Source organism: Dermacentor albipictus, chromosome 4, assembly GCF_038994185.2.
Source record: "Dermacentor albipictus isolate Rhodes 1998 colony chromosome 4, USDA_Dalb.pri_finalv2, whole genome shotgun sequence".
In the NCBI taxonomy this organism is placed as follows: Eukaryota; Metazoa; Arthropoda; class Arachnida; order Ixodida; family Ixodidae; genus Dermacentor; species Dermacentor albipictus.
In genome coordinates this window covers 112,814,765-112,838,853 of record NC_091824.1, presented here as the reverse complement: position 1 = coordinate 112,838,853, position 24,089 = coordinate 112,814,765, and the positions used below count along the sequence as shown (strand labels likewise).

At 45.1% G+C, this 24,089-nt stretch overlaps 1 protein-coding gene and 1 long non-coding RNA gene across 8 annotated transcripts in view; one reads left to right on the top strand and one right to left on the bottom strand.

The window, feature by feature from the left end:
* The window catches only part of LOC139059268 (uncharacterized), a 380,230-nt gene that overhangs the window by 107,653 nt on the left and 248,488 nt on the right, over positions 1-24,089 (top strand). The gene's annotated exons all lie outside the window — the stretch shown is intronic.
* LOC139059264 (monocarboxylate transporter 14) overlaps positions 17,789-24,089 on the bottom strand; it is a 133,381-nt gene continuing 127,080 nt past the window's right edge. For all 7 annotated transcript variants that reach the window (XM_070537445.1, XM_070537446.1, XM_070537449.1 and 4 more), the window contains exon 7: positions 17,789-21,029. In XM_070537445.1, coding sequence (XP_070393546.1) covers positions 20,812-21,029 — 218 coding nt within the window. In that variant the 3' untranslated portion in view covers positions 17,789-20,811. The remainder of the gene's footprint in view (positions 21,030-24,089) is intronic.

Sequence of the window (24,089 nt, the reverse complement as noted above, 5' to 3'; positions counted from 1 at the left end):
TGGACCTTAGTGACGATGAGCTGCTTGAAGGTATTCAGGATCAAAATGTTATCAAGGTACAAGGAATCCTAATCCATTGTACTAACCTTTGGTACTAGTGTGCTCCATAGCACACTTGATGCAGGCTACATCAAAGTACGCGTGAGGCCGTACATCCCAAATCCTCGACGGTGCTTTAAGTGCCAGAGGTATGGGCATGGATCTCAGACATGCCGAGGAAAGCAGACATGCGCCAAATGCAGTTCGAATGATCATGAGACACTTGCGACTCATCTACACATTGTGTGAACTGTGATGGAAGCCATCCAGCTTACTCCAGGACGTGCTTTAAATGGAAGAAAGAAAAATAAATCATTGCACTAAAGATCAAAGAAAATATAACATTTCACGAAGCAAGGAAACGTCTTTCGTACTTGGATCACACAAGCTTTTCCGAGGTGGCGCGACGCGGGGCAGCGTCACAAATGCCTCGGGAGTCTACCGCAGTCACTTATAGTGGTCCAGTAATCACTCCACCTGCCCCCCTGGTGGCAGCAGCAAGTGCTGCTCCATCATCATCTAAGGTGGGCCTGCAGACCTCGGTTCGGCAGGTCCCAAAGCTAAACCGAACTCCATGGCCTGGGGCGCAAGTTTCAGCGCCTAGTTCACGATCCTCCAGCACCTTAGAGAAGGTCATGGAGGTCGATCAAAGAACCCCGGCGTCATCGACGCCGAAAGGTCAGCGCTCTCAGGAGCATGCTAAGAGGAATAAAATTCCTGTAGCTGCTCTGAGAAAGTGACCGGTAACCTAAACGGTTAGCGTCATTGTCTACATATCTGTCTTTACCACGTGCTCTTGAACACAGACAGCAAAAATCTTCCTCGATACGGCTATACAAATAATTCCGTGGAATGCCAGGGGCCTATTTCGCCATCTATATGATCTCAAATATTTACTAGAGGAACATCAGCCGCGATTGTTCTTTGTTCAAGAAACGCATTTAAAGTCGACACACAGGAACTCCTTAGAACATAGTTTTCCCTAAAGATCGAAATAATGATAATTCTTCAGGTGGTGTGGCAATCATATCCCAAAAGTCAGTGGCATGTATCACTCCAGGGTTAACTTGAAGCAGTAGCTGTTGGGGCTATATTGTTCGATCAACTCGTAACTATTTGCTCTCTCTCTCTCTCTCTCTCTATATATATATATATATATATATATATATATATATATATATATCGCCTGATGAACGGTTTGACACTGCAGAATTTGAAAAGCTGATTGACCAGGTTCCTGAACCCTATATAGTAATTGGAGATTTTAATGCTCACAGCACATTCTGGGATGACTCGAGATGTGATGCGAGAGGACGGGCAATAGAAAAGTTCCTTCTTTCATCTCCTGTCTATTTAACAAGCAGAGCCAACTTTCTACAGTTCTACACACAACACGTATTCATGTATAGATTTAGCCATAGGGTCAGCATCACTTCTTCCATACCTGGAATGGAGAGCTATTAGTAATGCATATGGAGCGATGATTTCCCAACACTCCCAGAAACGACAAAGTGGCACAATGGACCAGCTTGCCCCCAAAATGGAGACTTCATAGTGCAGACTGGGTCGAAATTTAGAAACATATGTAAACTATGTCTGGAAAATGTAGACCACCTAGGTGTAGACGAACTGACCAGCTGCATCACTCAACACATCCTCTGTTCCGCTCGAAACTGCATGCCTGAGTCCTGCACGGATGAAGTTGATCCGAAACCATGGTGGAACAAAGACTGTGAAATTGCAAAGAAACGCCAGAACAAAGCATGGAGCAGATTTTCACGCTACCCAACAAGAGAAAATCTAACAAATTTTAAACGGTGCAAAGCAAATAGCCGCTGTATCCACCGAATATCCAAAAGAGAAAGCTGGGCACGCTAAGTATCCTGAATAAACCCATACACGGATGTTAACAAAGTATAAAACTGGGTACGTAAACTAAAAGGACAACGTCCAAATTCTTTTCCTCTCATCACTGGCTCTGGTGATACAATATAAGATCAAGGAAGCACTTTTGGTGAGCACTTTGATATGGTATCAAGCTCGGAAAATTATTCCGAAAAGTTCTTACACCATAAAAGAATACTGAAGATATTCCTCTGCGTCCAAACAAGTCATCAGAAGGATACAACAAACCACTAACATTTTATGAACTCGAACTTGCCCTAGGCTCTTGCGGAATTTGACTCCAGGCTCTGACACACTAACATATGAAATAGCAATCTGCCTGCTGAAACCCTAAACTGTATCTTAGGTCTTTACAATAAAGTTTTTGCAACTGGTCGTATGCCCTCATGTTGGAAGGAGGCAGTAGCCCTGCCAATACTGAAACATGGCAAAGACCCTTCCTTGGTTAACAGTTACAGATCAATTGCACTCACTAGCGGTTTACTTAAGGTATTGAAAAAAAAGAACGATTAACCGTCGCCTTGTTTACTTTTTGGAATATAATGGTATATTGGGCCCTCACCAATCTGGCTTCCGAAGAGCGAGGTCTACAACCGATAATCTTGCTCTCCTTGAGTCGTATGAACGTGATGCATTTGTACACAGCCAATACTCTCTATCTGTATTCTTTGATCTTGAGAAGGCATATGATACTGCCTGGCGATACGGTATTCTGCAAGACCTGTCGTCCTATGGAATGTGTGGTAGTAAGCTAGACATTCTGCAAAATTACCTGCCTGAAAGGAAGTTCTGCGAAAGAATTGGCAACGTACTATCGCACACTTTTGATCAGGAAAACCGTGTACCACAGGGAGGAGTGCTAAGTTGCACACTTTTTATTTTAAAATGAACTCTCTCCGCTCTGTTGCACCATCCATGGTGTCTTATTCTGTCTATGTGGACGACATCCAAATCAGCTTTAAATCTTGCAACCTGTCCATATGTGAACGCCAGATACAGTTAGGTGTTAAACGGCTCGCCAAATAGGCAGACGAAAATGGGTTTAGATTCAGTGCAGAAAAGACTACCTGTGTGCTGTTTTCAAGACGAAGAGGGGTATGTCCCGACCCTTGCATTACGATGAATGGGAGAAGCCTGGTAATTAGAAAAGAGCGAAAATTTCTGGGTGTAATCTTTGATACTAAGCCAACCTTCATACAGCCTATAAAACAGTTGAAGCTGAAATGTCTTAAAACTAGGAACGTTTTAAATATTTTACCTTACCAGTCGTGGGAACAGATATGTATTGCCTCTTATCTCTTTTTAAAAGCCTTGTATTGTCACGCATAGACTATGGATGTATTGTTTACCAGTCAGCTTCAAAGACAACACTTAAGCTACTCGATCCTATCTATCGCTTAGGCATCCGCCTAGCACTTGGTGCCTTTCGTAAGAGCCCTGTCCAAAGTCTCAATGCAGAGTCGTATCAGTGTCCACTGGATTATCAGCGTACATATCTTGGAGTCATCTATGGAATAATAACCATGTCACCTAAAGCAATATCCGTGCAGAAGTGATCGTCCACAAATCAGTTGTATTTAAACAGGCCTTCACACGCCCCGCCTTTCCCATTAGCAGTAAAATCTGATGCGGAAAAACTCACAGTAGTTTTCACAGATCTGCAGGAAAGCGACTATGCTGAACCCATCCGACCTTGGGAGCAATGTCCAGTCACTTGTGACTTGTCCTTTACAGAGCTTAACAAAAAAAGTTGTCCAAGTGCCTTCATCCAGCAACATTTCTTGGCCCTTAAAGACAAGTATAGATCTAGGGTATTTTTTATTGTTGCTCCAAAGTCTGCAACTTCGGTATCATGCGCAGCCCATGTCCCAAACTTCTCCAACTCTAGAACCTTGCATAATTATAGCAGCATCCTTACAGCGGAAACATATGGTGTTCTGATCGCTGTTGAGTGCATAGTACAGCACAAGATACAAAAGTCTATAATATTCACAGATTACTTAAACGTTGTCACAGCCCTGTCCTATGGCAAAGCAAGCCGAAACCCTGTATTAAACAAGTTCCTTAAACACATTCACTTAGTGTATAAACAAAAGCTTGCTCTTGTTGTATGCTTGGTGCCAGGCCACTCTGGGATCGCAAGCAATGATATGGCGGACAACAATGCTGGACAACGGCTCATCGTGATACAATTAATTTAAGCTGGATACCTGGTGTAGACATGAAACCTGCGGTACGAAAGGCGCTCCGTAATCATTGGCAAGCTGAATGGGACAAGGAAGTTGAAAGTAAGCTGCACCTGCTTAAACCGCAGTTAACCAAATCTTTCCCATTGAAGCTTGATAGACACCCCGAAGTCACCCTAGCACGTCTCGGTGTAGGACACACTTATTGCACACACAAATACCTCTTGACTGCAACTGACCCACCGACGTCCACATGCTGCGGTGAGAGCCTAACCGTCCTACCTGTCCTCATTCAATGTCCTGAACTTCACCGAGAGCGAGTGGCTCATTTTAGAGAACTCTACTCACACCATATAGCACCCCCCCCTCCCCCACCCCTTGATGTTCTTATCAGCGGATGCACTTTTTAACTTTAACAGAGTGCTTAATTATCTTGCACAAGTTAACTTTCTAGACATGATCTCATTCCATCCTAACCATCAGATTGTGCCTCACAGGTGAGGTACAATCTGATGCTCAAAAGTATGTCTGAACTCTCGCACTTCCTGCGTAAGCAAGTATTGTACAGCAAGGAACTCGGACAATCCAGAATAATTTAACATGTGTGCCTGTAGCTAATGCATTTAAGGCCTTATATTTATTTTATTAATTATTTTAGAATTTATGCACTAATTTCTATAGATCTATCTTACGTGTATGCAGCCTTTATTTTAGGTCATAGTCTAAACTCACAATTTTGCTAAATCAAAACACATCCTGGCGCTCTTTGGCCTTAGATGTTCTTGCGCCAATAAACTTCAATCATCATAATCAGCAGCAATGTAGCATATTTGTTTATATTGAAGCATATGGCGCCAAACCTGTATCGTGATCAGCGGGTGATGTTGTTAATAGCCCATCGGTAAACGATTCAACGGTTATAAGTGCTCACAGAAATTCACAAACAAGATTTTGTGCTAGTGTTTAAGATTCGGTTGCCTCTTGAAGAGCTTCCAAGAGCTGGAGTGCGATGCTAACCCCCACCTGAAGCAACACCGCCACCATAGTCAACGTGCCTGGTTAGCATGAACGCAAGGAAAACCTTGTACTCTTGGAACGGAAACGTAGAAAATTTTAAACAGCGTTATGTTTGAAAGGGTTTCCTCTGAACCGAAGGCAGGTTTGCAAAGTTAACAAAATTTTCGCTTAGCAAAGAGAGCACGTATGTTATGGTGCTGCTCGGAACCGGTAGCTGAAATACGAGCGCATGCAATAAGTATCACGTAATGCAATACAGATTAATTCATTGCACGTGCCGGTGCAAAGCACAGGGCGATATAGAAACGGCAACATATAGCTTGGAGAGCGATGAGAGGCTGCAGTTAAATGTTTGCGCGCTAGGAAGAACGTTCGCTTGCTGTGCGCCTTGGCTGCTGGTTTTCAAGCGACTTAGTCGGTGGTTAGAACGACCTAAAGCTGAGCTAGTTGGTAAGAATTCATTATGCAAAGAGGTGAGCCGTGCAGACAGGACACAAGAGAAGTGGACAACACGGCGCTCGTGTTGTCCACTTTTCTTGTGTCCTGTCTGTACGCCTCACCTTTTTGCATAATTAGTCGGTGGTCTGTGCCAAGCTTGTGCCGCTTCGGGCTTAAGAACACCTCTCCTATGTGAAGGAAAACAGCTCTCCGGTAATTATCACGCTTGCGCAATGAATCCTATCCACTGAACAACGCGCAACAGTGCGAAACAAGATTACGTTGCTGCTAGGGGCCTTGGCGCATGCTTGCATTTCGATGCTCCTTCCTTAACAAATGTTCGATCGCTTTAGCCAAGCCGAGATATGACGACCGAGCGCTGAATTCAATCGCGACGCTATAGAACAGGATGGTTGGATAACCCGGCGCTGGTTTCTCGAAAAAGGCGGGCAGAAAAGTGCATGTGAAACCGAATTCCGCCTTTTCAAAACATAAAAAGAGGAACTATTCCTTTCGGGAAATGTCATTGAGAAACTGATAAGGCAAACGTTTAGCATTGTTTGGAAAAAATATGATCAAATTCAATTTTAGCGACTGGAACAGAGAAATGAAGACCACCTGTTTGCCTTTCAGCGTATGCAACGCATAACTTCATGCTGGATATGTTTATGGACCGCAAACGACAAGACTTCTATATCCTTTGTGTCACAGTGGCAGATACTCATGAATGTGATGCGCTGTCCCCTTTAGAGGTTGGTTTGCCTTAAATATGTGTGTAAGCCGGAATTATGTGTCCAGGCTTTCCGTGGGAATTTATTTTTTATTACGCACAACAGAGGCACGCTTACTCGCACTACTTTAGCGGTGAGCATACAAGGTTTATATGATATCGTTTACTCGTACTTGTATTCAGAGCACATATAGGCACCGTATATATGCATCTACAAATGTATCTAGGGAGGAAATGGCGAGCACTAAACCATGAGGAAGAGGAAAAGAAAGCATCGGTATAATAGATGTATGTGAGGCCGTATGGGCAGCAATAAAAGTCATCACACCGTCAGCATGGACTGACCGAACAAGGTTATATGACTCATCATTACTAGCTATCCCGCATTCACGAGACCTGTCATTTTCAATTTCACGATCAAGTTTACCGCTGCATGAATTGGAAGTTGCGTTCCCTTAAATGTTCGGCCATATACACAAGGATATTGATCTGCAGCCGCGCGCATCCTTCTACGAGTGCTGCAATGCTTCGCTCAATCGCTCGCTTAACCCCAGCTATTACAAGCACCGGGTGGCCGTCTTTAGGCAAGCGCCTCATTAGGCGCAACAGTGCCATTAACAGCAGCAGTAAGAACAATGGCATGGGAAAATTGCGTGCAAATGCGATGCAAAATTGAGTGAAAATTGCGACGGACATGCACCCTTCAAACAAAGCTCACCGCGGCAAGCAAAGACGTGGAACTTAAGTGGTTTGTTATTTCAGCAGTGTATGTTATGCTCGTTATCGTTGCCACGTATTTAATCATGTAGATTGGCGAATAAGCACCAAACTGAGGCACAAAGAAAGGCGTACGCACGCATCCATTTTTCACCCCACTACTTCACCGGTCGCATTTGTGCCGGCATGCTCCCGTTCTCTGCCCCTCTTTCTTTTTCTTTTCTTTTTTTTTGCCATGCTCCGTCGGTCGTAATGTCATCGCAACGAGTTCAATCTTAAGAGGAAGCTTTAGCTCGGGTGCTTCTATCTAAATACATATAAAAGCAGGATTCGTTTTTATCGGCAACCACTGCACCAAATTTAACGAAGTTTGTTGCATTCAAAAGAAAAACTTAAGATCTAGTGAGTGTTGGTTTTGAATTTTTGATTTATATCGTCAATTCCTTACCAAAATTTCTTAAAATTGAAAAATTTCGCAATACGAAACTATCAAGTTTACAACTCTGTCAGTCAGCAAAAAAAAAACGCTATCACTTTTCTGTGACTTCCATCTGATAGTACATTTAAAGCGGACAAAATTCGTATGTTACACATGTATCTATAAAAATTAATTCGGAAATACAGCTTTTGCAGAACCCTTGTACACGAAGTAACATATTCACGTAACATATTATTTCACATATCGAATTTGTCCGCTTTGAGTGATCTAATGGATGCCGTTTACAGAACCACGATATCTGTTCCTTATGCAGAGATATTAATTTATAAACTTCGTGCGTCTATTTTTTTCGAACTAGCGAATTCTTTAAAATTGTTTAAACAAAATTAACGTCCTACATTCAAATTCCGCATCCAACAGTCACCAGAATTTAACTCTCTCTCTCTCGCAAATGCAACAAATTTGATTAAAATCGGTCCAGGGGTTATCTCAGAAAAGCGTTTTTGCGTTTTACACGTCTTTGAATAGGCCGCGTCGGAGTTGGGCCCATGCTAAAGCTTCCTCTTAAGTCTATTTATTCCGCACAGCCTGGCACGACGAGAACCATTGGCGACGGCCGGTGTACTTGTAAGGCCGGCGTTCAGAGCGAGTATGAACACACAGCTGCGTTGGCGATCGCGTACGATGCAGAGCACATAGAGTGGTGTACCGGACGCTGCGAGGAGGTGGGAGCGCGAAGAAAGAAAAAAAATTCACGAGCCATTCCACTCTGTAAAGGCGCATGAACAGCCAAGCTGTTCAGCGCACGACTCAGAGGTGACCCACAATATTGAACAAAGGTATGAACATACGTATTGTCCTAATCTGTGGTCATCGTGGCGATGTAGTATATTGGGGCAGGGTGTTTTTTCAAGCTTGCGTAATGCAATGAATGGATCATACTCCCGTAAACGCGGCCTCCCTATTACAAGGACAGAAGAGAAGTGAAATTCTACGCTGGAACGATGAGCAGCAACAGAGCCAGCTTTGGAAGAAGTCAACGAACGCACGAGCAGTGGCATCAGCGCGTTTGCGCGGCTGGCACCGAGAACTTTTTAACAGTATTTTTTGAAAAAGTTGTACAAAACTTTTTTTCCAGAAATATCTGTTCTTACCCTTGTTCCTGGGCCCTCTTTGTGTCCCACGTGTGACAAGGGTAGTTCAAGGGCACGTTACAGGTCCCGAGCCCACAGGGCTGTGCGCCATTGACTTGGACCCTTTCTGCACTATCACCAGGATCGGCCCACATGATGATTTGTTTTTCGTTACCAGGAAATAACTCCGCACTACAGGTTCGCCAGGGCAGTGTACCCGCCAGCACACAAATCGCTTAACATGCGACAAGAAGTAGCTTGGAGACGACTTCAGACGAACACCTACCCCAACCCCGTAGCCTATCACTACTACTACCCAGACCAATACCCTAATACATGTAAGCATTGTAAGCAAAAAGCAGATCTATTCCATATTATGTGGTCGTGCCCAGCCGAAAATCACACAAGTCACGAAATATGTAGTACTGAGCAGTGGGAGGCCGTGTTGCTCAGCTCCGACCCTGACCTGCAGGCCAAGGTCATCGAGAGAGCTGAAGAAGCCGCCTGGGCCCAGGGGCTCGTGGCTGCCTAACAACAAGGTCATCCGTCAATACCTTGTTTTCAAATAAAGTCTTTACTCTCTCACTCACTCTCGTAACTCGGACACATGTTTTTTTTTTAAGATTCTAGCTATAGACAGCTTCGCTGTAAAAATGGATGATGCTTAAGCTTCGCCAGTAAAAGTGGAACGTGATAGCGTTTAAATATCCCTGACTACTTCTCACGCTTGCCAGCAACTACAGCTTACGTAGCTGTAAAAGCTTACCGGGATACGCTGGCGGTGAACACTATGCACGAGGGTGAGCTTTCTGGTATAAACGCGACCTCTTGCGTGGGCCTATCCCTGACGTAGTGTACAGCCAGGCCAAAAAAAAAAGATTACATCGTTTTAAGGTTTCTGTTATTGTTTCGCCGTTATAACATTTCAATCTGAGGAGGAGGAAGCCGGAATAGATCTTAGTTTGAGACAACATAATATGCACACGCTGTCGGTGTTCTGTTTCATGACATTTATCTGTGGGCTGTTACTCTCACAATTCCAAAGAATAACTTTGTCAAGAACGTAAGACAAGGTGTGAGCAACTTTAGTGATAGAATGGTGTGGTAATATTTTTTTTTATTTTATTTTACCCTCAGGGCAAAGCATTACAGAGGGGAGTGGGTAATACATAACACAGAAATACAAGCAACAGCAGAGAACAATTACCAAGACATAGATAAGTTAGGATAAGTGATCAACACAATATATCATTCAATAGAAGCGGTAACAGCAGTCCGAAACAATACAGGGTCAGGAATTGTGGCAATTGAGGAAGGAAGGTGGTTCCAGTCATATGACGTGCGAGGAATAAAAGAATCCAAGAATGTTTTAGTTTTGCATGTAGAAATGCCTACCTTATGTATGTGATCTGTGCGGCGTGAAACATATGAAGGGCGAAGAAGTAACTCGTAGCCAATGGACTCATGATAAAATATTTTGTGAAAAAGGCACAGGCGTGCAATTTTGCGTCGTGATGCAAGTGAAGTTAGGCCCAGGGTAGTCTTCATAGTGGTTACGCTTGATGTACGCCGAAAGTCAGAAAGAATAAACCGCGCTGATTTGTGTTGTAACATCTCCAGTAGGTCGATCAAACTCTTAACACCAGGGTCCCAGATTGATGAAGCATATTCCAGTTGTGAACGTACGAGTGTGGTATAGAGTAGAAGTTTGATGCTAGTTGGGGCTGCGTGAAAGTTGCGTTTCAGATATCCGAGCATGCGATTAGCCTTGTTAGTGATGTGCTCAATGTGCGCATGCCAGCTAAGGTTAGACGTAATATGAATTCCGAGGTACTTGTATCTTGTAACAGGATCAAGCACCACACCATTAAGAGTATATACTGGTAATTCACTATTAACACGAGAGATGCGCATAAGTTTGCACTTTTCAGCATTTAAAGTCATATTCCAAGTTTTGCACCATGTTGAGATAGCGTTAAGGTCAGACTGAATCATGTGCTTATCACTATCATTTGTTATTTGCCGAAAAAGGACGCAGTCATCGGCGAAAAGATGTACAGAAGAGGAAAGGTTACTGGGTAAGTCATTGATAAATATAAGAAAAAGCAGGGGCCCCAAGACAGTGCCTTGGGGCACACCGGAAAGAACAGGGTGAACGGCGGAGTTAACATTATTGACGGAAACAAATTGCTGACGATGGGTAAGGAACACTTCAATCCATTTTAGAATGTTAGTGTCTAATCCTACCATGCGCAGCTTTAGTAACAAAAGATGATGGGAAACCTTATCAAATGCCTTCGCGAAATCTAGAAAGATGCAGTCGGCGATAGAGCGGCAGTCTAAAATTGCGTGAAGTTTGTGCGTGAATAAGAGTAGCTGTGTTTCGCATGAATAAGACTTCCTAAAACCGTGCTGAGAAGGATGAAAAAACGAGTTTGATTCAAGGAAAGTGACAATATGTGAAAAGAGTATGTGCTCCAAGATTTTGCATGGGATGCTGGTAATAGATATGGGCCGGTAGTTAAAAGGCGAGTGTTTATTACCAGATTTATGTACAGGAACCACCTTACCTATCTTCCAATCGGCCGGTAGTTCACCGTTTTCCAATGATTGCTGAAATATTTTAGTTAAGGCAAGTGATGAATACATTTTAGTACTTTTTAGGAACTTTGTAGTAATGAGATCGACACCAGCACTGGAAGATATCTTAAGATTGTCAATTATTTTAGCTATACCATCAGGGTGGATGACTACAGGGTACATTGGGAGGAAGTTGCTATGATCCAGTTGAGGCAAATCCGTAGTTTCACCATGTGAAAAAAAGCTCGAAAAAACATCGTTCAGTACATTTGCACAGGCAGTGTCGGATATTGGTTCGTCACTTGAATTCGTTAGTATTATTCGAGACGTTTCAGAGGGGTTAATGACGCTCCAAAATTTTCTTGGGTTATTGAGCAACATACCCGGTAGAGTGTTATTCTGGTAATTTGCTTTAGCGTTTATGATCGCAAAATTGTAACTGAAAGCTGCAGACCGATAACGGGACCAATGATGTTCAGTGCGCGATTCTTTAGCTGAACGGAAGAAGCGTTTTTTACGGTTAGACAAGCGCTTAAGATGCGCGTTATACCATGGCGCATGCAGGTGATAAGATATTACGCGAGTGGGTATGAAACGGCTGGTGAGATCTAAGATTTTGTTCTTGAATAAGAGCCAGTTTGCGTTCACCGATCGCGAGTCGAATTTGTCGAAAAAGGTGGCCAGGAAAGAGCCCAGTTCATTATTAACTTTGTTGAAGTCGGCGCGATGATACATGCGTATTATTTTAGTGTGACTAGCAGATTTTTGTATGGGAATGTTTACAGAAAAATTTAGCAAAGAATGGTCGCTTAACTGGGGCATGTAGGTTATTTCTGAACACAGTTCTGGGCATGTTGTTAGTACGAGGTCTAATGTACTTCTTGTAACTTCAGTGACTCTAGTATATACCTCGCATATACCGCATATACCGCATGTCACACAGCAAGGCGTGGCATGTCATCATCATCATCATCATCATTAGCCTAGTTACGCCCACTGCAGGGCAAAGGCCTCTCCCATACTTCTCCAACTACCCCGGTCATGTACACATACCTAAATATATGAGGGAATTTTCGCTCACGAACAGCTCCACCGAAGCCAACCCCAACACTGGATTTTCTGCGACATGGGACCCTTAGCACTATTGCGTTAAAATGACTACAAACCCTCGTGTTCGCCTTCGGTGCCCAAACTCGGGAGCCGTCACACCTGCGCAGGCACGTACATGAGTGAACATACATTTTACTTCGAATAGGGAGCTTTTGCGAATGAACGGCTCCCTTATTTATTTTAGAAGTGGACAAAGGCAAAATAGCGTCGGAAGTGTGCGTACCGTTGCCTACACGCCGCGCATATCCATGCGTTCTGCCTTTGCATCTGCTGAGGCTGCAATAAAAAGTGATAGAAGTGAATGGCCTCAAAGCTTGAGTTCTGTTTGAATATTTGTTCACGCACCCAAAAACGCCTCATGTTTGTTCGGATTTGGTTCAACGTGGCATTTCGGCAATGTAAAACAGAAGAAACTACGGAGCATAATCAACCAACGTAAGGGGGGGATGCGCTTGCTAAGCTTGACCCCGCCGTCACATGCCATTACATTCGTGGCGCCGCCGCATGAAGGTGCCGCCGATACAAACGTCAAGGATGTTTGCTTGAAGTCAGAGGTACAATCAGGACACCATAACAACCAAACATTCGATGGAACACCTCGCATTGGGCGCTCACGGGAAGACTGCAAATGAAGCTATGCAGATTGATGTGGGCTAGACAAGTTTAGAAGTGAGGGAAGCTCAGAATAAGATTGTTTATGAAGAATGACTGGGGAATATGAAAGAAAATAAAGGCTGCGAGAGTATTCGTATATTTGTATGGGAAAAACATTGATTCACAGTGGAGGAAAAGAACTAGGAAGCTTACAAGCAAGCATACGACCTGTATGGTGGGAAATATGGCAACAAAGAACGCCAAGCGGAAAGTCAGAGAGGCTGAGAGGCGCATCTGGCCTCCTTGAAGGCCTTGAGTTGAGGAATGGCAGGAGGAAAGTAAAAATGTCAGCAATAGAGATTAGTAAGAGGCGATTGGAGGTTTGATGGCAGAAAATTATGGAGACCACGAAGAACGGAGGTATATAAAAACGAAGTTCCCAGTAGTGGTTCAGAAAGTTTGATGTTGGAAATTATTTGTTTGTGTTTTTTTTCAAAAAGACAGGCAGAACATTGGAAGAAATGAGAACAAAAGCTTGGTTGCGCAACCCACCACACCGTTTCAAAGGGAACGCTCATATCATCCATCCAGCCAGCCACCCTTCGCGCCCGGTCCTGAAAACGATATGCCTTGTGCAATCACCTTTCCTGGACGTCTTGTTAGGCGTAGATAGCGCATGGTTCTTTCGATGTCATAGTTGATTCTTACAAGGCCATGTTTTCCATTAGCCGTAATTAACCAGAGATCTCGGCAGTGTGTTATCATTAGTGTCCATCCGGTTACCGCCTTCTGCAAAGGTGGCGAAGATCGATTGATCTTACTGTTGGCCGCCTATCCTCATTCCCAGTGAGGTGACTGCCACGTTTAATTCCTATTAGGTGGTAGAAGGAGAAAGAGGGAGAGGAGGAGGAAGAGGAGCGAAGTCAGAGATGTTAGCGAGAAAAGCGTGTAGTTGGCTACCTTACGCTGAGGGAAGGGAAGATGGAACAGAAGGAAAAGAGGGAGAAAGAGGAAATAGAGAAGTGGCAAATGTGTGCATGCGCGCGGACTTCACCACACAGTCGAAGGTGGTCCCACAAGCCATTCGTTCCCAGAAACATTGAATAAAGTTGTCTCTATCTCTTTCTATCTCTCTCTCTCGTTCCCAGAAAGCCTTCACTGCCTTGTGGTCTGACGATCGTTCGTGACGGTGTTTCAGTAAAGTCTGCACAAAGAGTGCATGATCTCCCGGTTGCTTTGATGCGCTGGAGACCATATTGAGGAGAACGGAACAGTGAGCCAGATAATGCCATGGTGAGAGTGAAATCATATATGATGATGCGTTTTCCGGCGTCATCACCAATGAGGGTTGAGAATATTGCAATGAGGGAAGTATTTTTTGAAGGAGGTTTACCATGTCGTTTGTGCACTACAGATGAACCCAAGCTTGCTAAAGTCATTTGCCATTGTCGCAAAAGGCATTTGTTGTACTCTATGAACAATAAAAAAAACTTCAAAGAAAAGCAAAGACGACGGTGCAAAAAAAAAAATTAAATTATGGGGTTTAACGTGCCAAAACCACTTTCTGATTATGAGGCACGCCGTAGTGGGGGACTCCGGAAATTTCGACCACCTGGGGTTCTTTAAAGTGCACCTAAATCTAAGTACACGGGTGTTTTCGCATTTCGCCCCCAGCGAAATGCGGCCGCCGTGGCTGGGATTCGATCCCGCGATCTCGTGCTCAGCAGCCTAACACCATAGCCATTGAGCAACCACGGCGGGTGACGACGGTGCAGTAGACTATAGAAAGAGTTTAAACCTCACATAAAAAGAAAAAGAAGAAAAAGCATAGATAATGCTGCCACTAATAGATCACCATGTTCGTCGTTGTTGCTTATGTTCTTCCTATTCTTAAAGTTGTCTGTCTTCTTTTTAGCGTGATGTGCAACCTGCAAGTCAAGCCCTCTGTTTCTACTGTAAAGGCAGTCACTCCGCCTGTGTCTTGGTCTGGGCTGAGGTCAGGGGCTAAAAATATGTTTTACCTGGATCCTCGAGTTCTGTGGCTAGATTTCAGGTTTTAGCTTTTCACTGTATAGACCTTTCTTAATCTCCACGATTCACCTTTCTCCAGGTTGCAGTCTTTTAATCATTTCCTGAAATATTTTTTTCCGTGCACATTGGCAGAGCTATCGGTTGTCACCTGTCAAGAAAGTCTGTATCTCACATTTCAATTTTTTTAAATTTTAATTGATTTTCGATTATATATTACGAAAACATGGAAAACATTTGCTTGCTCGTGTTCTTGAAGCTCTGCTCCAACAGTATGTTGTTTCATTTCTTTATCAAGTTGTCGTTGCCATGGACACGTAGCTCAATATTTAGAAAGGGCAGAGGTTGGCTTCTTTTCTACATGAATGAGCAAACCCTAATTTATCGCTGTTTTCAATTATTGTCTTAGCTTTCAGATAGTTTGGTCATCAGCAACTTCAGGTTATAGCTCTTAGCGATGGTCTCTTTCTTCGTTCTCATTTAACCTCCGGCAAGCGGTCTGTTCTGATTTGTACTTTTTCGGCACCGAACAATTTGCCAGATGTCCCCTTTGTGTGCGTCTTCAGACACTCAAGCTTTTGCATAAACGGCTCTGCGTTTTCTCTTGCATCACTGTCGTTTTCCTTTTCTGTGTGCGTGCCACTTGCCTTCGGCTTGCCTTCGGCTTGCCTTCGGCTTGCCTTCTTCGCATCCTGCTCAGTTGCTTGCTGTACACATTTACACAAACCCAGCAAGTGCGCAAATACGGTAAGCTCACCGCACTTACTCTTGAGCAAGAAAAAAGGTCGTGACTGAACGAAGTGCTACGTCTTTCTTTTGGGCCATTGTGTTCCTCCGTCTGATTTGATTGCCTTTCTGCGAATGAAGTTATGTGCCAACTTCTTATCGTTATCTGTTACTATTCCTGAGCAGGCTTGTTCCTTTTTCTTTCTTTGAAGCCCTTCTGTTTGATGTTCAAGCTTTCTAAAACCTAAAATTTTCGATGGCATCGTCGAAACCTTTTTTACTATACTTTTCCAGAGTAAAGTGCCGCACTGAAACGAAGACCTCGGGGGCGAGAATCGATTCTTCATGTCTGTATGATTGAAGGCCAGTTCGCTCGTGCGAGGTGTCGCCTTATCTAATCTGCGGCCATAAGGCAAGTCGGCCGCTCCTTCACTCGTATACTGACGAGAACACGTGAATAAAACATTGCCGATATCGTGGAGAAGTCGAGACACGTGTCCCAGGAATGCCCTACTCTGGGCTCCACGATGTGCCTCTAACGATGCTGAGATTAGAGATGAGCAAGGACCTCACGCCGACGTGCCGTGGCGCACTAATGCACCGTTGCAACCAAAGATGTGGCCGAGCGGTTAAGCATCGGACTCGTGTGGAAGAAACGATCGGATGTAATCTCTTGGAGGAGCTGGGCAAAGCTACCAGATTTTCTATTCGTCTGAAGTGTCCAACAACGTTGTGCTTGGACACTTTTGGGTTTCTCATTTGTTAAGGGCGTTATGTAGAGAACTTGTGGCGTTGTCTCTGGGTAGTCATTTTGTCAAGGGCATCTGCAGTAGCTCTGCGATAACAGACAAATTTTAGAGACATTGACAACTAGTGCTCCTAATAGCCTAGAGCAACCACCGCTTCTATGGAAGTATGTTGCTTTTTTGCAAATAACTAATCACGCCGGCAGGCAGCGGTCCTCGAATATTCACTGAAATTTGATGCCTGACGGTGTCTGGCCGGTACATTACGTGTGAGAGGTGCACTCTTTTTGTGCAGAAAACATCTTTTAAGTTCCTTGCAAGCTTTGAAGCATATCCCTCTGAGCGAAGCGTCAGTATATGTGTAGCCATTTCTGAGCAGAGAGAAACGATTTACGAAGTTCAATATTGGAATGTTCCAGTGATTACAGCTAGATTAAAGATCTTTCATTTTGTAATATTGCCGCTTAAGACAACTAAGATATCTTCCAAGAATTTGTTTTTGTAACACAATCACAAAATAAAATGCAGAAGAAAATCATATAATAATCTACTCGTGAGGCACTGCACTCGTTCAAGCCATGACTAACCGATTAGGAAGTTTCATGATGAAGCTCTCTTTTAATATATAATTCCATTCACTGGTTCAGTTCTGGCTTGCTGTGTCATTTTTGCCTCCTTTTCCTACACTCACGGCTTAGTCGCGAATAGTAAAGTACGTCACTACTTTGTGCCACCAGATAAGTTACGATCGTAGTAAAGTTAGAAGGCACCACGTGGGGGTCGAACAGCCGAACTCTAATATAATGCTTGAGTATCTACCACACGTTGCGTTGTGCCACGCGTTATTTCTCTTTAAATGTAGCTTAGCTATTTTTTTTTCTTCGAGGTTAGCTTAGGTGCTCAGACCCTTCGTCTGAACAATGCAAACTGTTCCAGCTATGCTTGGTCATCAACGGCGAGACATTTCTGCCTTCTTAAACTTAAGCTTTACTGCGCATGCTCACTGCGTTGACTTACCGCTGGGGATAATCGCTTTCGGCTTACTCAGTAAGTAGCAGCGCTACTGTACTGCTTGCAGCAGTAGCTGACGTCTTTCTCAAGACTGATTGGCATTACACACCTGCAACTGAACGCAGTGCATTTGCTAGCGTGGAAAAGATGCAACGAGACTCGCACCGTTAGACATCGCGCATGCGCTTTCGTGTCAGATGCTACGTGGTTGCGCGCTCAAGAGTATGCACATCTGCCTCAAGGACCATTGCAGAAAAGAAACACAGTAGGCTTGAGTTCATCAGCGCAGACGAGGCTTGGTAACGTGGAATCCACGAGCTGCACTTGAGCGGATCCCTCCGCTTTGGAGCGATGCTCAACATTTAAAAGAGAAGCGTCTGCACACCAGGTAGGGCGTAAACAAATAACAGCTTTATTCTGTTCCAAGAGCTGCGGAGAAAAAAGGATCTCAGCATTCACTCTGCTGTCCTTTAGTACATTGAAAGGCTCTGTCGGCGAACATGCAACCCAAGGAGTCTATCAAGGCCATCTTCTTGACTGCGTGCGGTAGCGCAAGCAGCACTGATTGCACTGTCTGTGTGTGTCTCTCTCTCTCTCTCTCTCTCTGTGTGTGTATGTGTGGATGTCTGTGGGCGTTGCAAAATGGACCGCGTGGCTTACATATGCTCTCAAAAAAGGCGTATGCGTGCGTTCTCCTCTATGGCTGTTCCCAACTTACAAGGCTGTATCGGGCCTACGCATTAAGAAATGTTGACCCCAAGGTGCTCCAGACTAAGAACACACGCTCGCGCCATCACACCATAGGGCCCAAAGCTGTTTGAGTGAACGTAACAGCGACGTGTCTGGCTCCTACAGTTCCTACGCGGTCTACAGTGTGCAGCACACATTATTTTAGGCGTTGGTTGGCTCACTCCGGCTTTTGGATCCGTGACGCACAACGGCTCTGTGGCCGACGCTGATTAGAATTACTGCGCTGGAACCGGTAGAACATTGTACATGGATGGGAAAATTGATGAATTGTTCAATAAATAATTTAATCATTTAGTAATTGACATGTCATTAAATTGTGATAGACTGCTAACTAGCACCCAGTGTAGCAAATAAAAACCAGGAGCAAATCCACGTGCGACGTCAGCTTTCGTATTTGTATTTCATCGTCACCTTTAAAAAAAACTTCTTTCAACTGTGAGCTTGCCAATTACATCTCTGAGGCGCGGCAAACGACAAAATTTAGTTGGTGCTGTCGTTGCTTTTGTACATCACACGAAAACGCGGTGCAGGGGACTGGGTACCGTAGAATATTTTTCGCACTTCATGGGCTCACTCTTCTAAGCAAGCCGTGATAAATACCGCAACGCAGACCACTAGTCGTTCTACTGGCACAGATTCGTCAACCGAAGCTCGCTGAGCAAGAGACTGCAAAGCCACAAACTTACACAACAAAACAATATAGGACTCTGCTCGCGGCAAAAGAATTTAAAGCTTGGGTTGCCTTCCACTACTAGCTCAGCTCCCGCTTTCTCCGCGGATAATGTGTGAGGTTGCCACGCATATTGGAATGTCTCCTTGTGGACACACATGCGCGTTCTCATCAGAACCATTTTCAAGTCTAAGTTTGCTTTGTTAACTAGTTACTAAATATGAAGACAATGAATGATGATGGTCCTAAAGTTTAAAACATTAGATACACGTTTGACACCAAATGCAAAAGAAGAAACGCGGAGTCCCGTCTCTTTTTTTTTTCTCCGCAGGAAGGGCACAGCGCTGAAGGTAAAAGCAGTCACAACACTACGTCCGCACGGTAGTAACTCTGGCTACACTTTGGCTACGAGAAAAACAAGAACAAAATACTGTGGTGTTCTTCTTATGAACAAACACGTCGTAGTTGTTATCTAGAGTCTTGCGGTGTAGCAATTAGCTGTCGGGCCAGGGAGCATATATCACAGATATGTAGTCACTACAATCATGAGTTGTGTGTATTTGTGTGGATGCATTTAACACACATCCGTTTAACATTTACTTCCTTTAATCTTAGCGAAGAACTTCATTCCCGTAAGTTTCATTGTGCACACTGGAATGCGTTATTCATACGACGATAAATTCGGGGGTGGATTTCCCCACACACGTTGCTTTCCTGTTTTTTTTTTCTCGTATCATATGTGTTTGTCATAGGACCCAACGCAAGATACAACGAAGAGAATTCCAAAAAGACAAAGACACAAAATAAAGGAGAGAAAAAGCACATTAGCGCACCACTGCCATCACTGCACATAGTACTACTCTCCGCGCATTGTCCGCAGAGGGAGCGCTGGTCGTCTTCCCGAAAGTCACAAATTCCTTCGCCGAGAAAACACAAAAACAAGCGCAATGTCTGAAACAAGATGGCGCCTTGTGTGACGCAAACAAAAAGACAAGTTCCTATGCCGTTTCACACGTGTTTCTTGGTAGTTCTTTCGTCCTTTACATCTTGCATTCAATTTCACTGGTCCGCTTGACCGAAGCACGAGAAAAACTCCGTACGCGAAGCCTCACAGGTTGTCGTCATCGAAAGACATCTTTGACACGGCGTCCTCTGCCTCTTTCCGAAACACAACGATAATCAAACAACGTCATGTATGGCGATACTCGGTGACAGAAGCGCGAACACTTAGAGAAGCTGAACCTCATGTTTTTCCCGGCATCCACCATTTATCATCAGAGCATGGCACCTTACACTACACACGCACATACTGGCACACAAAAACACATACTAGAGTTATGTGCGACCTTTCAAAGCCAAGAAAATAATCGCTTCTCGTCAAGCGCGCACTAAAACGTACGTAGCGTACAGACGTCCCGATTGCCAAGCACGCCCGAATTCTTCAGTGTACCTTCTTTTTTCCAACCGGAGTTTTCGGTGAAATGAGTCGGGGTACATGGCCGCAGAGCGCGTTAGGAAGGATGAAAAGGGCTTTGGTTCGGTTGGCTTCTTTGCGCAGCCGGCGAGGCGCTTGGCATTGCAGGCGTGAAGGTGAAGAAGTGGCGACGTTGAAGAAACCACAACATGTGACATCGTTGCTGCAAGCATCGACATGTGGGAGCGGTAACCGAAGCAAAAAAAAAATAGAGAGAAAAAAGTCGACCTAGCAAATGGAGAAGGGTCAGACACCGGGTACTCTCGGAGCCAGGAGACAAAGTCATGTCAGGTAGTACCATTAAGCAAGGAGACGTGTGTCTCTAATCACCGGTTGTCTCTCCTTATTCATAGGCTCTCCCTGTCGGTGTTCCTACTTGTTCCATGAGTAGCACCGCTACCCCATTTGATGTCAAGTGCGAGTGCGGCATATGCAAGCCTCACTTCAAGAGGAGGGTTGAGCCGACCAAGAGCCGTAATGAAGCATGCAGATGTCTCGGTGGGTGGGACAGGTGTGCTTTAGACGATGCTCTCGACGTTATCTTCCTCATCTTCGGGCACGTCGCTTTCCTCGGGGATCTCTTCAAGAGGAGAAGCGATATCCGGCAGCGGTTCTGGCTTGATGGCCGTGTTCCGCACGCATGGTATGAAGAAAGACATGGCGCCAGACACAATCAGCATGGTGCCTGAGACGAAGAACGGAACGTCGTATGAACCCGTCATGTCGAACAGTGTACCTGCAGAGCACGGTAATGGGAAAGGGCGCAGGGAGGAATGAAAAAAAAAACGACACATCAGAAACGCCTTAGAAGCAGAGAGTACTCATGCATACACAGGCGGGCATCGTCTGGGAAGACCACTAAGGCAACGTTCATAGCTTTTATTCATTCTACCAAACACAGAAGTAAAGAAAACGCACGGTAATGAAAAGAAACGCTTTGAATAGTTAAAGATGACGGTGAAATCATTCCTATTCTGTTTTTGTTCATGCACGCCATGATAGGAAAGGGCGAAGAAGCAGAAAACATAGTAGTATTCTAACGCACAGCCTGCAGATGTCCCGTGTAGTGCGGCAGTCGCTTTGCATTTGCACTTTGCATTTGCACCTTTGCACTTTGTTGGGGTCGTCAACCGCAAAGAGAAACTCCTCACTGATATTCAATCCTTAATAGCAATTTGAATTTGACATGAAAGCCTGCAGACAAACATGCTGCGATATTTTCTATCAACTTCCTGCGTGGTATAGGCCTCACTTGATCCAACAGAAAATTAATTTGGAGGTTGTGTTGGCCTGAGTACTAACGCGTTCTTTTCCCTCAAAGTGAATGGCCATGTACGTGTTAATGCAAACTGAAGTTGAGGGTGTTCACTCCGCGTGTGAGAATGGTTACAGTTACTAAATATATATTATTTTTTATATTGCAGGCGCAACGTGAAGCAAGATCTTAAGGCCATGCACATTTTGAATAGAGTTTCTTGCTCTATAGCGATGACACTAATACAGAGTTCAATTATTGAGTCCCACGTTGCTGCTGAATCTACTAGTGAGATGCTGAGAAACTTTTCACGCAAGAGCTCGTTCACGCAGGGGCTTATTCATGTTCAGTTTCCTGGTGTGTAACTAAAGGCACAAATTCCTCCAGTCATGTTAACAGGTTGCTTTTAGAGTGAGCGCGTTACTTTCATCGTAAATTGCTAGCATTCAGCTCCGGTATGCTCAAATATTCGCTACGCAACTCAAGGATGATGAACTTTGTCGTAGTAAATGTCTAATAATATCGTGGACTACTGACTATGCAGCCTGCATGACGTGTGCCGTTCAGGCAGAGAGAAAACATAGTTCTATCCTAAGTAAAAAACTTCAATGGGAGATTCTCACTCACCTCTTCATATGGTAACTTAGATAAATTACGGTATGGCCAAAAGCGTCTTTCTGAAATACGCCTTCCACTGATACGCCACTTCATCCTCATTGCCATTGATATAAAGTTAGTCAAACTGAATAATTTTGAAAGGTCTGCTAAATTTTTTTCTATGTATAAGCTACCACTTCAAGTAAGTGGATTGTAAACTGCATACTGTTACGACATCCAACCGGTGCCAGCAGTGTTACGAACTTTCACCGCTGCACCCCGATTACGGCTTTGTGGTCCCGTAGCGCTCGTCACCCGTTTCGTGACAGAGCGTTGGTAGCGAAGACTCCGAGCCTGGCGTCGATGAGAATAACAAAAGGGACTTTATACATTATATACAGGTTATCATACAGGACATGAACGGGTCGGCACTGGGGCCGAGTGCTCACAACAAACGCGACTGTTCCCGCACGACGGCGTCCGGCGAAAACGCGTGACACATCTCACCCCAGTCGGGAGCGACACTCTCTCCCGGTGGGACGGCGGATCCTGTCTTTCAGGCCGCGCGTTGCTGCTTTTATAATCCCCGAGGAACCATTGTCACTCAAACGGCCCAATACAAAGTCAGCACACGACGGTCGTCCGAGGGGTCCAACCAGCGACCGCGCTGGCCACCCGGTTCAAAGTTCGCGCGCGCGGTGACCTCCAGGCAAGGGAGGTGCGGCGCCGGGCTGTCTGGCACACACGGACACGTCCAAACATGCGGATCGTTGAGGCTTCTCCCGCAGGAGGACACCGCTGCCCGACGGCTCAGCATCTTGACTTGTGAAGGGAGAATTAGGGCGCTCGCAGGATAGATTCTGCATCTTGCAGATTCGGAATCCGGGCTTGTGGTAATGGCACAACAGCATCCCCGCCCTCAGATGAGGCGCCGGGAAGACGAGCTGCCTCCACGTGGCTCGGATGCCAGGCGCGCACGTTCGTCAGGCTCGTCCAAGTTCACGTCCAGTGTCGGGACGCCAGGTAACTTCACGTGCCCAGGTCCGACTCGCCAGGACAGGAGCTCTGCTCACCGCGTCGTCGCCAAGGCACCTTGACCAGCTCCGCTCGGGTCGTTCCTAAGACCTTGCTTCTCGCCACTGGTCCCGCTTGGTCGTTCTGCAGCTTGCAAAACCGACCGGCAAAAGGCAACACCCAACACGAACAAGTGCCCTCTGTCTCCCGTCAAACACCAGACAAGGCCATAATTCAAATCAACCTAACTAAATTGCTATCCCTCTTTTTGCTCCCGCTGCAACAAGAGGCAGGTGTACGATCTAGTACACAAGGCTCAAACAACCAGTTTTCAAATTAACAACACAACAAAATAGACAAGAAACAATTATTAATCAGCAATAATAATTACAAATGGAATGGTCCCCTTGAAATCACTTGGACCGAAAACATACTACTGAGGAAGCAAATGAGGTCATTCATTTTTCCCGGCGATATTTTCGCGGAATCCGAAGCTGCTTATATTTGCGACCCTGCTTATCCGTGTAGCGGCGGTACAATAAGCCAGATTCCTTGCCAAATGAAACCCCCTTTTTTTTCACTCCCCGTTTGACGCTCTTCCTCAGATCGGCTAATGAACAGCCTTCCTGTTGCTCGCGACTCAGACTTTCTCTTTCAACTGCAGCCTGCTCCTGCCGGCTCGCGGAAACCGGAGCGAGTGTGGAGCCCGCGTCGCCTAATTGCGGCGTCGCGTCTATATCGCGGCTAGCACTGCACGCGTCACTCCCACTCACCTCCAGGACCCGCTCGCCTAGGCCAGCCTCCGAGCTCTGCCTCTCCCGTGACTGCTCGCCACTCAAGTTACCCTGATCGGTCCCTGTACCGCACCGCTGTTCGCTCACCGACGCTAAGTCAAGTTCCCTCGACAGCGGGCGCGCTTTGGATCGCGTG